The following is a 16,373-nucleotide window of genomic DNA, read 5'->3' on the forward strand; positions in this document are numbered from 1 at the left end:
CACGTCCAACAAGGACCACCGGGGACCACCTGGAGAATCCAAAGCAGAGCCCAAGGCAGGCAACACCAACTCCTTGCACCGGTGAAACTGCGAAGAAACCTTCGGCACAAAAGAAGAATCAAGGCGCAGCACCACCCCACCCTCCGTGAAGGACAGAAAAGGAGCACGAGCCATCAAGGCCCCCAACTCCCCAAGACGACGAGCAGAGGTGACAGCCACCAGAAAAACCACCTTGAGAGTAAGAAACTTCAAATCCACCTCATCCAACGGCTCAAAAGGAGGACTGATCAAGACCCGAAGAACCAACGGTAAATCCCATAGGGGAAAAGAAGGACGAGGCACAGGACGAGAAATGGTAAAACTGCGGAGAAGACGAGAGACCAAGTCCTCAACATCCAAAATATTCCCCCACGGCGAACGAAACGCCCGAACCACGGCCCGCTGGGCACGCAGAGTAGACACAGCCAAACCCTTCTGGAAACCCTCCCACAAAAATTGAAGCACCACCTGCAAGGAGCAGAACAATGGGGAGAGGCCCAACGACCAAAATTACCGCAATGCCGATCATAAGCTTTGAGGGTAGAAGGCCGCCGGGAACGCTGAAGAGCCACAGCTAAATGTTCCGGGAAACCACGCCGCCGCCAACCCTGCCTCTCAACCTCCACACCGACAACCTCAACCGGAGAAGAGACCGGGACGGGGAAGACCGCAGAGGAGAAGGGGACAGGGGAAGAAACCAGGGACCCCGCACCGCCAAAAGACGAACCGTCGGAAACCAGGACCTCCGAGGCCAAAACGGCAGGACCGCCACCACCTCCCAATCCTCCTGACACAGACGGGCCAGGAACCGGGGAATCAGAGCCAGAGGAGGAAAGGCATAGAGGAGCCGAGACGGCCAAGGAAGCGACAGAGCGTCCACCCCCCAGCAACCGTCTTGCAGAAACCGGGAACAGAAGCGAGGAAGCTACGCATTGTGCCGGGAGGCAAAGAGGTCCAGAAAGGGACGCCCAAACCTCCCGCACACAAGCCGAAACGCAACCGGGGTGAGAGACAACTCCAGAGAATCCGGAAAGCGGCGACTCAGGACAACCGCCACACAATTGTACACCCCTCCCGAAGATCAACCACTGTCAGAGACAGCAGATGGCCCTCCGCCCAACAAAACAGGGGGACAACCACCGCATTCAAAGAGGCCGAACGAATCCCCCCTTGATGATTGAGATAAGCCACCGTCACCATATTGTCGGACCGAACCAACACGTTCCGACCGAGCAACAGACCCCGAAACCCCATCACAGCCCGGGAAACCGCCGTGAGCTCTCGGTGCCGATCCAAGACCGAAGGGCAACACCCTGAACTGATAATGACGCCCCTGTACACAAAACCGCAGAAACCTGCGGGACCTCGGATGGATCGGAACATGGTAATATGCATCCTGAAGATCCAGGGTACACATGAAGTGACCCGGAAGCACCAAAGGCATCACCCTTTGCAAAGTCTCCATGCGAAAAGGGACCTTGGTCACCCACCTGTTCATCACCCTCAGGTCTAAAACCAAGCGGAAACCCCCCGTATTCTTGGGAACCAGAAAGATCCGGGAATAAAAGCCCTCCCCTATCTCCAAAGGAGGAACCTCCTGAATGGCACCCTTTCGAAGAAGATCCACAATCCCTTGAGAAAGATGAGCCCGTTTCAAACGGCCCGAAGGCCAGGGAGTCGGCCGAACCCCTGAATCGGGAGGTGGAACCGAAAACTCCAGAGTGTAACCGAGGCGAATGATCTCCAACACCCAGACGTCGGAACAAGACTGAACCCAGGCAGCCAGGAAGAAGCGCAGCCGCCCTCCAACCAACAACCCGGGAACCACCGCCAAAGAGTCACGAACGCGGCTTGGCAGGTGGAGGGGACTTAGCCTTACGATCCCGACCCCGGCCAGAAGCAAACCTTCCCTGGCCCCTCACAAACTGTGTACGAGAGGCAGGACGAAAGAAAGACTTGGACTTAGAAGGGACAGGAGCAGAAGCGGAGACCTTAAACGAAGAAGAATGTTTCTTTTCCTTAAACAGTTTATGCAACTTGGCCTCCAACTCCCCCCCCCAAACAACATAGTACTCTGGAAAGGCAACCGCAAAGCGCACGCCTTCAGTCTTCCAGTCCTTAAGGACAAGACAGCGACGAGCCGCCACACAAGCCCCACGGACAGTGCAGAAGCACGCACAACGTCAAAGGAGACATCAGAAAGAAGCTCCACCTGATGCTCGATCTGCTCAAGCAACCCGGAACAATCCGTGGCATCGTCCATAGATTGATAGAGCGACTTCAGGTCAGACAGCAGAGACTGCGAAACATAAGTGCCATAGATTCCAGCCCGCAAGGCCAGGTGGGAACCAGAATAAACCTTCCGAAGCGCAACATCCGCCGCCTTGTCTACAGGATCCTTCAGCACAGCGTCCTCAGCCAGGGAAGTGCAATCCACCAAACTAGCCACAAAGGAGTCAATGGGGATAGAATCCGGAAGGGCCAAAGCCATATCTTGCAGGGAATAAAGGCGAGCCATGAAGCGCGGAATCAAAATGCGATCAGGATCAGCCCACTCACGCTTCAGAACATCCTTAATGAAGGGATGGACAGGAACATCAACTGTGGCAGCACTTTGAAACTGACGCAACAAAGGCCCCCTAGAGGTACTCGGAGCGTCACCATCCACGAACCCCATGTTCTCTTTAACATGCTTCAGAATAGTTGGCAACGCGTCCTTGTCCACATATTTGCCCTTCAATTCACCGTCCCCCAACCAAGCAGACTCATCGCCAGAAGAGTCCGAAGAAACCGGAGCAGGGCACCTGCGACGGGACCCAACATTACCCATCTCGGACAAAGTCTCACGGATCAAGCGCTGAAGACGCGCATCGCCACCACCATCTTCACAGCGTCTAGACCTGGCAGGGGAAGGAGACCTGGAAGCATCAGAAGAAGAAGAAGAGTAACACCTCTCACGATGATGCCGCTTCTTCGAACGTTTCCCCATGGCAGTAGAACACCACAAACACAGCCAAAACAAGAAATCGCCACAGCAGTAAACCGCTATGCGGTACTCACCCCACCGGCCCGTTTTTAACGAGCAGCCCACAGCCGGGAATATCAAGGCGCCTGACTTCCGTCCCGCCGTCACAAACCGGAAGTCAGGCAGGCCGAAACCGGAAGGGGAAGGAAGCTGCAGCCAATCCAGGAGCAGCACACCGGCCACGCCCCCTAGCAAGCCCGGCAGGCCAGGAGGTGCGGCCATCGGGCCAGATGAAAGCCAACGCGGTATTACCACCACCGCCGCGCGGCAGAACAAACCAGGAAAAGCCTGCGCCACTCCCCCCAAGCCCAGCAGGGAGGGAGAGGCCTTCGACGAAGGACCGCCGACCGAAGATCGACCAGCGACCTCCGCGTAAGTAGAAATCCAGCAAAAAGGCAGGAGCACCCCTGCTCCCGCCACGTCCTCACACTGTCAGCATGACAGAAAAAAAGAACAGGAGGACTGCTGGGACCTGTACGCCTTATGTACTCCCAGTGGGAGGGTAGGTCCAGCATTCCTTCGTTCTTTTTTTCTGTCAGTGAGATAGTACATCTCACTTGTCAATGAAGGTGTCGAGGACGTAGGGACCAGGGGGTAATGAAGTGAAAAACACAGTAAAACACACTGACTTTCCCTGGCATGTTTCTTTCCAGTGTATAAAGCCTATTCCATGTCACCACCCTATTCTGCATCAGTCCTGCCACACTAGTCTATCTGCACCTGCTCCTTGGCTGTGCACGCTAGGAATGTACCCTGCGCAGCCCCTACACATGTGCACAAGCAGGTACACATGTGTCTGCGTGTAACCAGCCCGGTATCCCTTACTCCAGCTGCTGTGCAGTGGCCTGGTCAAGCCAGGGGGACACCAGTAAAATCCCCATGCTGTCTCTTACATCCTGAGTTCACTGTGGGTGAGTCCCAACTTATGAGGCTCCCCCACAGTAAAAGCTCAACAATTAGGTGCTCAAAAAGCGAAAATTCCGGGCGACCCATTGAGTCAGAACCACCTTCTAACAATTATGTTTTTCTTGAGAAGTGCAGGCACTGTCCCCTCAAAATAAACAAGTGTCGGTACCGGATAGTACCTGACCATTTAAAGCACTGCTGGTATAGTTTCTCTAGTCAACACATTAACTGTTTTGAAATTTTATGGCAAATATATATATATATTTTTAATTGGCTGCAAGTATATGTTAAAGCATATATGCAAAATAAATGAAACCTTTCTAGTTGCATCATTGACATTTAGTGGTCATTGCATTTCAGTTGCCTACATGGATGTGAGCACTTCTGTTTGAATGGTTGTGCTGGGGAGGTAAATGGACTGAGTGTACAACACATAGGCCGACAATCCTTTTATACACTCCTACTTTTCCCAACTCTCTCTTGTTTGTTTTTTAGCTCTGTGTAATCCTAGAACCCATGCAGGAGCTCATGTCTCGGCATAAGACATACAGTTTAAGCCCACGTGACTGCCTGAAGACATGCTTATTCCAGAAATGGCAGCGGATGGTGGCACCACCAGGTGGGAACATGTCCAACTTATAGCAGCATATATTCTTTTTTTACCAGTTAACATCTTTGTGTTAGTGGCTGTAAGGATGTTGTGAGGAATGTGTGCATCATTATGGTGGGATGAGCAACGGGAACATAATATATATATTCGCATTTGTTCATAAAAAGGTCTTCTCTAATCCCTCTTTTTCTATGGTGGGGAAAAGATGCACAGGAAGTGATCTTCTGCATATTGTCATGCCTATAGACCCCCAATTACTCTGACTTCTGCACTTTCATTCAGCTGTCTAGTCACCTGTACGAATTCCATACCTAGTGCCCCGTAGTAGCCCCAGTGTACTTCCCTTCAGTTCGCTGTCCAGCATCTCTTAACTTCTCTTTACTCAATCCAAGCCCACTACACAGTATGTGTGGGAAAGCCTCGGTGAACACTTTGCACCTTTTAATAAGCGGTTATGCCCCTCCTCCCATTTGTAACATCGATTTCATGGATGGTGTAGGATACTCCACTCCAAAATGGCTGCCGTGCCCCATCCCCTGCTTGCAGACAGTGCTAGTGAGATTCAGTTTTTGCCCCTACTCAAGGGACGAAATTGTGAAACAATAGCATAAAAATGTAATCTTTTTCAACTATGAATTTCCAAAGTGTTACTACTTGAAATATTCACTTTACGATGTGCCCCAGCGCATCTCCTGTTAAAGGGTCAGAAAATTGTAGCAAGCATGTCGGGATTAGATGCTTTGCAGGCATATCACATTGATTCTGCCTCGACTATAATTCAATTAGTTAATTTGGATTGTCTCCACCAATTCGGCTGGGGTTAGGTTCGAGGCATTCACTGCAATTTTCATGACATTATTTTCTAGAGTTGCACCTGGGTGTTCTCCTTTCCTTTCATGAATATGTTGACTTTTAGTTGCGTTACCTGTTTTTATGTTTTATCCTCACATCTAATCACCACTTTGTTTTCAGCAGTTGTTGCTCGTCTTTACTAAGAAATCGAGACCTGCATGTCCTGTGTGGCATTTGAGAGTAGGCTTCTTTTGTAGGCAGCTTCATGGCTGTTGCTTGGTGTTTTTTCTAGTGTTCGAGATTTTCAGGCTTTCAGTCTTACCAACCAATATAATAAATTCTGCGACTTGGTTTCAAAGGTTTGTGTTGATGCTTTTGCGCATGTTAGGTGCTGCTGATGGCGCCCGGTAAGGTGGGCACCCCTGGAAAACTGAAGTCCTGCTTTTATCCACAGATCAAGCACCACATGGGGATCGGCAGTGTAAACCCCCCAGTACTGTGCTGCCAGGGAGCTTCAAGCCTGCTCTGGAGGCACCTCTAGGGGGTGAGAGGGTGCTTGGGTGTGCCAGGGTCCCATTCAGTGCTTGGCTGTTGTGCTGAGACAGCCAAAATGGCTCCATTTTGCTAAGCTCGTAGAGCATAATCTTTCTCTCTTCTCCACAGCGGAGCCGGCCCGACAGGCGCCCAGCAAGCGCAGGAAAAGGAAGATGTCCGGGGGCAGCACCATGAGCTCTGGAGGGGGGAACACAAACAACAGCAACAGCAAGAAGAAAAGCCCCGCCAGTACCTTTGCCCTCTCCAGTCAGGTACCTGTAAGCATCCAAGTTTGATACTTTCTACACCCCCCCCCTCGTTGTCCCGACATATGCAAGTTTATAGTGCGAGGCAGGCAGGGTCTCTGCATACGCAGGTTTGCACTGCATGTCTCTTATCCAGGCAGAAAGCAGGCCACAGAGTAGGGTCACCAGATGAGGTCATATAACCATGGGCCTGGGCCTTCCCTTTGAAAATCGCTGTTTTTACTCAAAGAAAAGTACAGAAGTGAAGCAGGCCTGCAGCTCGCACAGTGCACTGTACTATGAAACCGAAACACCTGTGAGGCGTGGCGTCCTCATATAGTTTTACTAGGGAGGACTCTGTCTGGTGCATCTGGCTGGCAGGCTGGGCTGGGGCGGGCAGAGCTTTACTCCCTCTTCTCTCTGCACTGCCCAGCTCATCCTGCAGCTTACACAGAGAGCTTCTAATATTTTTTTAATGTAGCTGGAATTTTATTTCTTTTTTCCCACGTCATCGGTTTGGTCTGCTCCTTGTCCTGTGAAGTAATGCTTGCCTGATTTTTCCTGAAATAAACCAAGCGTGTGGTCAGCTTTCAAAACCCCATACAAAAGGGCTCTCGCTGCGCGAGCAGCGCTACGCCCTGCAACGCAGGCGCGAGCCCTAAAAATATAGGGATTTTAGTACAAGCCTTAAACAGAAGTAGATTTGCACAAAATTGATACTAAAATGTACATATTTCCTTACAAGTGCATATTTTACCATCTGAGTGTGTAGATATAATTAAAACCGGTCAGGCCTTCAGGCACTAGTGCACATTAACTGGTTAAATAAATGCAGAAATATACACATTTTAGCTTCATTTTTTCACAAAACCTAAAATAAATATGGATAAATACAGGTAAGATTTGCAAAAAATAAATATGGATAAATACAGACATAAATGACAAAAATGTAAACACCATAAAACTGAGAGCCCTAATTAGAATTGTTCGTTGATCCATGGAACTCCTGAAACACTTGGGAATGTGAGTTAAAATGTTCAGTGAATTAGTCAGCTGGATAATTTGTTTGACCTAGGAAACTCTGCTGTTCGGGAACATCTTTTGCATAATAAATATATCCTACCTTCGTTGGATTCCTGGATTTCTTCTTTTATACCTCTCTTCAGTGATAATGTTCTTTATTATCGACAATGAAGGTAAATGTGTTTCTTAAGCAGTAACTCCTAACTGCCAAGTAAACAAATGCTAGCTAGTATTCACAGCCATTTCTACCCAGTTTATACTCTGTATGTGTGTAAAATGGCACAAGTTATAACTTCTTGTTTCTATAGCGTCACTTAAAGGCAATGAAATGTCACACATAGGCACACTGAACCACAGAAACATAACACAAAAGCAATCTGAGACCTTGGCAGCTATGGCTAGTGTGGCTGTGTTAAGGGAACTGTGTAGTGACACTATATTCTGCTTCCTTGCCGCGCTGGAATTCAAGGGTGGTCGTTTGCAAAGGAGCTGAGGGCATGCAAGGAGCCTGCTGCTGCTTATGTGGTTTCCTACGATCGTGTAAAATAAATCAACTACAAGTTCACCGCTTATTTATTAAAGAACTTGCACAACAGGGTGAAAAGAGCAGCAGGACTTGCAATGTCAATCATGCCACAGAAGTTTGACATGTTGTCTGGCAGGCATGCCAAGGAGAGGCCAATGTAGCAGCAAAGGGTGAATCTAATCACTTGACACGGAATACCCAGAATCAATAAATGCTAGACATTTAACATGTGCCTGGACCCGGCCTGAGCCACAGATACATGAGCAGCCGCGGGCAGGTTGTCACTCATCAACAGACGAGCCACTGTATGGGCCTGGTAACAAGGTTTAAATTTGGCTCACTCTGGGCATCCGGGGTTAGCCCTGCTCCAAGCCCCATCCCTTCTCCACTCTTCTCAGCCAGAACCGCGGACGACAACAACCGATCTTGGCCTGCACGAACAGAGAAAGGCTTTCAACGGGCACTCCTGACCGCCTACCCTCTTGCACGCTTCCAGCCAAGCCCCGCCCTCAGTAGCTCCGATGTGGCCATGACCATCAACTGTCAGAAGCGGGCGGCCAAGGAACACGTGAACCCCACAGCCAACCAGCACTGCAAGTTCAATGCGGCACACTACGATTGGCTGAGGTGCCGCCAATGCGTCAATCTTAGGTAGCCTTCCACCTTACCGATTCCGCCCACCCCAGGCCACGACCAGAATGTCCGCAGCTGTGGGACTTGTTCTTTTGCGACCCGGAAGTGCTGCTGAAATTACAGACAAATTATATCCATAGAAGCAACAGCGGAGCAAACCTTAGACTCCACGGAAGGACTGTGTAAGTAACGGCCAGAAGGTCACCTTAACTCAGGGGGTAGCCCCTAGGCTTTGTGTAAACGTCTTACATGCCCACACTTCCACCCACTTAACCTTCCCACCAAAACCTAACTTTAAGCCGCCATATAGGGTTGGGATCAGTAACTCTGTTCCCCTAGTTACACCTCCGTGGTCATCGTAGGTGCTGAAAAGGACTCAGTCAATTATTTCGTATATGTCTCTAATGTAGACCGATACCTCATAGAAGGTATTCCTTTTAGCTGGTGAGGCACCTGGTGCCTGCCTTACCCGTCATCCCCTCACAGTCTCTCCTCAGTAAGGTCCCTCATCATGTGCTCCTTCATTATTTATTGAGGGACTTTGGTTCCTAGGCGTTGTGCCCTGCATCTCTTTTGTTGAATATTCTGGCTTACTGTCTTTACTCCTAATATTTGATAGCTACCACTTAACAAGCACGGTCCGTCGTGAAAGCTTTCTTGTCTTTATGGTGCCATGTGTTTTGAAACACATGGCCCCATAAAGATAAGAAAGCTTTCACGGCAGAAGAAAGGCAGACGAGCCCATCCAAATGGGACGGCTCAGAAAGACGAGCAAAAATGTCACAAACACCTCTTTTCCAATGGTTGGCCACCGTTTAGCATAAATGGTGACGCCGGCCGATGGAAAAGAGGGGCGGGGCTTAATGCCCATTACAGAAATTAACCAGTCATTAAGTCTCGCCAGCGAGACTGCGAATGTGCGCAGCCTATGCTAGGCGAGACCTAATGATGAAACTCGCCTTCAAATTCCCTGCACTTTTCTATGCCATAAGGCATTACCCACGTACTTTTTTTTTTTTTACTCATACTCTTCACCTGTGATTCTCCACTCCAGTGCCTCACGTCACATGGTTGCACGTTTATGTAGGCTAGGAGGGCTTTCTCTACTTCCCAGACATCCGACCCACCTAGATTCATAATCTGCATAATAATATTCGATAATTGCTATGTTCGAGGCATATGAGCTGCAGATCACACACTAAGGATAAGATCGCCATCTGGTGCTGGGCTCGGATGATTGCAGGTTGTTGTTGTCTTCGGAAGAAGTCTTTGGTCACGAGATAGGTGACTCCTCCTCTGGACAACAGTGCGCAAGGGCATCCACTCCATCCTCAGATCGTTTTTTTCCGCCATTGGGTTCGGATGAACTTTTTTCCGCTCCAGCAGAAAACTTCTAGCAATCAAAACAACTCTCAAAATTTAAAACTAGACGTCGAAATCCACATCGGACCGGATCCGGACGCGGCTGATGGAAAGGACACCCTTTAAAAAATGCCCCCAATGTGGAGCAAAGTTTCCTCATAGTGATCACCACGAGGTCTGTAATTTGTGCCTCTCACCAGACCACAACGAATCCAGCTGTCCAGCCTGCGCCGCATTCCGTTCGAAGAAAACTATCCGGGACCGAAGAGCTCGGCGCCATATCATGGCCAAGCCGGTTCCGGAACCAGAAGACATCTTTGCACAGGATGTCCCTGACCTCCAGATCGTGTCCGAGGCCGGCAATTCTGATCCGGGGCAGCCTGTGAGTACCAGCTCCCCTACCCCAACCCCACCAAAAAAAGACATTGGTCAAGACTCTGCCAGCTGGGCCCGGCTCCGAAGAAAAGTAGGCCTGCAGGTGGCTCGGGCTCGAGCAAACCTCATATTATTGTGCCTATAATACCTTCGGCACCGAAGCAGGCTCCGAGACCGAAATCTCCATCGGCTCCGAAACGTCACTCGGCACTGACGTCTCCACCGGCACCGAAAGGCTCGTCGGCACCAAAAGGTTCTTCGGCACCGAAAAATCCACCGGAACCGAAAAGTTCTTCGGCACCCAAAACATCCTCGGTGCCAAAACAAGTCCATAAAGAACACGTCGATCTCACAAAATTAAGATCGGAACCAAAAAAGTCGGCGCCAAAGCCGCCTTCGGACACTGAGGAACTTTTTCGGCCAGATCCAAAGCAAAAACGGATTTACATAAATCCGAAAACTAGACATGTCACAGCGGTGCCCTACAAGAAAAGGAAGCTGGACACAACACCTCCTCCAGCTCCTCCAAAGAAGAAGGACTGTGCCACTTCACCCATACGTCCTTCCATTCCTACATTACCTCCTATCCCATCCCCCCCACCCCCACCGCCTTCACCTCTACCATCTCCTTCTCCCACACCACCTCCACAGGATGATGATGATTTGGGGGAGGGGGAGACCCAGATTTCTTTAATGATCCCACTGATCCTACTGATCCCTTTACACTCCCGGACACAGCACCAGTAGATGACTGGACTTACCCTATGCCTGATTTACCTGACCCCACTCCATACCCCTCAAAACCCTCCCCTCCTGAAGACCATTTAGGATTTGGTCAGCTTATAAACAGAGCGGCACTATTTCATGGCGTCCCCATGCACACCGACACCCCTGAGGAAGATTTTCTCCTCGACACCTTTGAGCAGTCGCAAAAGACAGTTCACATTCTACCCATGATTAAGGGAGTGATAAAGCACGCCACTGACTTTTTTAAAGACCCTGTTAGGGCCAGGGTTCTCAACCCCCGGATCGAAAAAAAATACAGACCGGCGCCACAAGATCCTGCGTACATCAAGGCGCAACTCCCCTTAGACTCACTAGTCATATCAAATGCCAGAAAACGGGCGAACTCCCAAACAACCGGAGACACGCCGCCCCCATACAAAGAGTCTAAATTCTTGGAGGCTTCCGGCAAAAGGGTTGCCGCACAAGCTGCTAACCACTGGCGTATTGCCAATACACAAGCCCTATTGGCTCGCTATGATAGGGCACATTATGATCAACTAGAGGACCTTTTGCAACACCTGCCTGATCAATACAAATCACAGGCCAATGACCTCATCCAAGAGGGTAAATTAATATCAAATGTCTCCATCAAATGTGCATTAGACGCAGCGGACACCGCCTCTAGGGCAGTCAACACAAGCGTACTGCTTAGACGCCACGCATGGCTACGCATTTCCGGCTTTAAGCCGGAAGTACAAACCACCATTCTTGCTCAACCCTTTAATCAGGAGCAACTATTCGGACCCGCAGTAGACACTGCCTTAGAAAAAATGAAGAAAGATAATGAGACTGCCAAATCAATGGGAGCATTACAGTCTACTCAACCCAGAGGCTCCTTTCGTCGCTCCTTTTATAGAGTAGCTTCCAAAAATGTGGGAACAGACAACTCTTCCACCTTCAAAACATCAGGTCAAACATCCCCTAACAGAGGATATTTTAGAGGAGGTTATCGGGGAAACAATACTAAAGGCCGAGGACGGGGCAACAACAGCAACACCCGCACCTCTCCAGCCACTAAACAGTGACTTGCCACCACTCCCCCCAGACCATTCCACTACGGTCGGGGGAAGACTTCAACAGTTCCTACCTGTCTGGAATTCCATCACAACAGACAGGTGGGTAAGACAAATTATCCAGTCTGGCTACTGCCTCGAACTCATAAACCCCCCCCCCCCCAAACATACCACCCAAGCAACGTCCCATGACGTCTCACCACCTCACGCTCCTCAAGCAAGAAATTCAGTCTTTGCTTCAAAAACATGCAATAGAACCTGTTCCACTACAACATCAGGGCACAGGAGTATATTCCCTATACTTCCTCATTCCCAAAAAGGACAAAACCTTAAGTCCCATACTAGACCTCAGACTACTAAACCAGTACATACAATCTGATCATTTCCACATGATCACTCTCCAACAGGTCCTTCCATTACTTCAACAAGGCGACTTCCTTGCCATATTAGACTTCAAGGACACATATTTTCACATCCCTATGCATCCCGCACACAGGAAGTATCTACGATTCGTGGTAGACGGTCAGCACTATCAGTTTACAGTTCTCCCATTCGGAGTAACAACCGCACCCAGGGTAGTCACCAAATGCTTAGCAGTTGTGGCAGCATATCTCAGAAGACAACAAATCCATGTCTTCCCCTATCTGGACGATTGGCTCATTAAAGCCAATACTCTAGACAAATGCGTTCTCCACACTCACCGCACGATTCAAACCCTACACAGCTTGGGATTTACCATCAACTATCCAAAATCTCAACTACAACCCTCCCACGTACATCAATACCTGGGAGCCACCATAGACACATCCAAGGCCATAGCTTATCCCAGCACAGCCAGGATAGCCAATATACAAAATCTCATCAAAAGATTTCAAATACAACACTCTCTCCCAGCAAGAGTGTTCATGCAACTCTTAGGCATGATGGCGTCATGCATCTCCATAGTACCCCACGCACGCCTTCAAATGCGTCCCTTACAGGAATGTCTAGCACAACAGTGGAACCAGGCCCACGAACAACTTACCGATCTGGTGTTGGTGGACAGCCGCTCACTTCGTTCGCTGAAGTGGTGGAACACCATCAACCTGTCCAAAGGGCGGCCGTTCTTAGAGCCTCTTCCACAAGTTGTGCTGACCACCGACGCATCTCTCACAGGGTGGGGAGCCCACCTCCTTCAACACATCACTCAGGGCAGGTGGACCACTCAACAAAAACGGCTCCACATCAATCACCTAGAACTTCTAGCGGTGTTTCTAGCACTGAAATCCTTCCAAGTGCATCTAAAAAACAAAACTGTCCTCATCCGCACGGACAACATGACCACAATGTATTACATACAGAAGCAAGGGGGGACACATTCTCTACAACTGTCCCAACTTGTACAACAAATCTGGAGATGGGCAATTCCCCAAAACATCTACCTGCTAGCAGAACACCTCCCAGGGGTTCAGAACCAGGTGGCCGACCTCTTAAGTCTCCACACACAGCAAATACACGAATGGGAATTACACCCCAAAGTCCTACTCCCATTCTTCCAAAAGTGGGGACAACCAGACATAGACCTGTTCGCCACACAAGAAAACGCAAAATGCCCAACCTTCGCCGCCAGGTTCCCACACCCACGGTCAAAGGGCAATGCAATATGGATGAACTGGTCAGGCAGATTTGCGTACGCTTTTCCGCCTCTCCCACTCATTCCATTTGTGGTACGCAAACTGAAACAACAGTCGCTAACCCTCATCCTAGTGGCTCCCACTTGGGCACGCCAACCCTGGTTCACCACACTTCTGGAACTATCGCTAGTTCCACATCAAAAACTGTATCTCTCCCCGGATCTATTAACCCAGAACCATGGAGAAATCAGACACCCAGATCCTCAAACACTGAACTTGGCAATCTGGCTCCTGAAGTCTTGGAGTTCGGGTACCTCAACCTTCCTCCAGACTGTATGAATATCATTAAAGAAGCCAGAAGACCTACTACTAGGGCATGCTATGCTGCAAAATGGAAAACATTTGCCATTTACTGCACTAACAATAACATACAACCACTGGATGCTTCCATCCAAAACATCATTTGCTATTTACTACACTTGCAAAGATGCAATTTAGCGTATTCCTCTATACGTCTACACCTAGCGGCATTAGCAGCCTACTTGCAAAATAGACAACACCTGTCCCTCTTTAAGGTAACAGCCATTAAAGCATTTATGGAGGGTCTAAAAAGAATTATTCCTCCAAGGTTAGCACCTTCCCCAGTGTGGAACCTTAATATTGTTCTAACAAGGCTCATGGGTCCCCCATTTGAACCAATGCACAAATGCGAACTGCAGTTCCTAACATGAAAAGTGGCTTTCCTCGTCGCAATCACATCCCTGCGAAGAGTAAGTGAAATACAGCCTTAACTCTCGAAGAACCCTTCCTACAACTACATCGTAACAAAGTGGTTCTTAGGACAAATCCAAAATTCCTCCCTAAAGTCATCTCCCCTTTCCATCTAAACCAGTCAGTCGAACTGCCAGTCTTCTTCCCTAATCCAGACTCAGTAGCTGAGAGGGCACTTCATACCTTAGATGTTAAGAGCCTTGCTTTATTACATCGACAGAACCAAACCTTTTTGAAAAACCAAGCAACTGTTTGTTGCTTTCGCTCCACCACATAAAGGCAACCCTATTTCCAAATCGGGTATCGCCAGGTGGATAGTTAAATGTATCCAAATATGTTACCAAAAAGCTAAATGTACTCTTACAGTTCCCCCTAGGGCGCACTCCACGCGTAAAATAGGGGCTTCTATGGCATTCTTAGGGAACATCCCCTTAGAAGACATTTGTAAAGCAGCCACATGGTACTATACACACCTTCGCTAAGCATTACTGTGTTGATGTGCAATCCAAACAACAAGCTTCAGTAGGCCAAGCTGTCCTAAAAACTCTATTCCAAACTGCTGCAACGGATAAAGGTGACCACCGCTAGGGGAGACACTGCTATATAGTCTATCCTTAGTGTGTGATCTGCAGCTCGTATGCCTCGAACGGAATATGCTCCTTACCAGTATGCATCTGTTCTTGGCATGTAGAGCTGCAGAGCCACACACGCCCACCCGCCTCCCCGGGACCTGTATCTGTTCCAGCATTGTCTTAATTAGACACTACACATGGACATCCTTTCTCTTTACTTCTTATACACTCCATCAATTCCCATCATGGCGAAAAACAATCTGAGGATGGAGTGGATGCCCATGCGCACTGTTGTCCAGAGGAGGAGTCACCTATCTCGTGACCAAAGACTTCTTCTGAAGACAACAACAACCTGCAATCATCCGAGCCCAACACCAGATGGCGATCTTATCCTTAGTGTGTGGCTCTGCAGCTCTACATGCCAAGAACAGATGCATACTGGTAAGTAGCATATTCCTTTAAAAGAATTTCCGACATTACAACGCATGCCTTTAACACCTTTACACCGGCTGCATTGCACTGTGACAGGTTACCACACATTTTTGGGGTTTTATATACACACATATATAATATTATATGTATTTGAATTTTTCATTTTTGTGGTAAACCCCTTTTTTTTACTCCTAACCTCCATTTACCCTCCCTGAACCCTAGATCTACCCACACCTCCCTTTACCGCTACCCACCCCATAATACTAAATTTACCCTTACTGCTACCCTCCCCTTAACTCTAAAAATGTCCCTTACCTCCCTTTACCTCTACCCGCACCTTTACCCCCTTTTCTAATAAAATAACATGAAATATTAGATTTTTTTTTAAAAATACGTGGTAAAGTATGCTTGGTAAAGGTATTTTTTTTTTAAACACAATAGAGAGAACTTTGAATAAAAACTTGAGTAACAGCAAAATGCTATTAGACCATGAATAGATGAATCGAGAGGTCCTTTTCTTAGTTTTAGCAATTCTTTATTCAAACGTCTTCTGGTTTAGGAAAATTTCCCCGCAGTAATGCGCTTCGCCCAGTTACTGGCTACTTCAGGGCTGCAAACCTATACAAACATAACTTACATTACTTATTCATTCTAACAATATTTCTTACATTTCATCTATATACACATATATGCAATATTAGACAACCTGTTAATTATGTTCCACATCACATTTCATGATTTACAAAACTTACAAAAAAACGTAACTGGGCAAAACGCGTTTGCTGCACGGAAATTATTTTCCTCAATCAGACGAAGTTTGACTAAAGAATTGCAAAAACTAAGAAAATTACCTCTCGATTCACCCTTTCATGATCTAATAGCATTTTGTCATTACATAAGATTGTATTCAAAGCTACCTCTCTATTCTGTTTAAAAAAACCTGTATTATTTATGGCAATTGGTTGCTAGCCATTTGAGGTGGGCAACAAATAATTTTTGTATCTAAATTTGATATAACACACTTGATAGTGCGACAAACTGGTCTCCTAGCCACTATTACGTGTTCAGTCTGCTTGATAAAGGTATGAAACCTATACCCTGTACTTACCTGAAGGA

General features: G+C 48.2%; 1 protein-coding gene across 14 annotated transcripts in view; it reads left to right on the plus strand.

Moving 5' to 3' along the window:
• LDB1 (LIM domain binding 1) overlaps positions 1–16,373 on the plus strand; it is a 390,551-nt gene that overhangs the window by 369,334 nt on the left and 4,844 nt on the right. For 11 of the 14 annotated variants that reach the window (XM_085606437.1, XM_085606423.1, XM_085606425.1 and 8 more), the window contains 2 exons: positions 4,466–4,589; positions 6,036–6,184. In XM_085606437.1, the coding sequence (XP_085462563.1) occupies positions 4,466–4,589; positions 6,036–6,184 (273 nt within the window). The remainder of the gene's footprint in view (positions 1–4,465; positions 4,590–6,035; positions 6,185–16,373) is intronic. The other 3 variants (XM_085606422.1, XM_085606424.1, XM_085606434.1) reach the window with 1 other exon arrangement.

This window comes from Triturus cristatus, chromosome 1_2 (genome assembly GCF_964204655.1).
Source record: "Triturus cristatus chromosome 1_2, aTriCri1.1, whole genome shotgun sequence".
Lineage (NCBI taxonomy): Eukaryota > Metazoa > Chordata > Amphibia > Caudata > Salamandridae > Triturus > Triturus cristatus.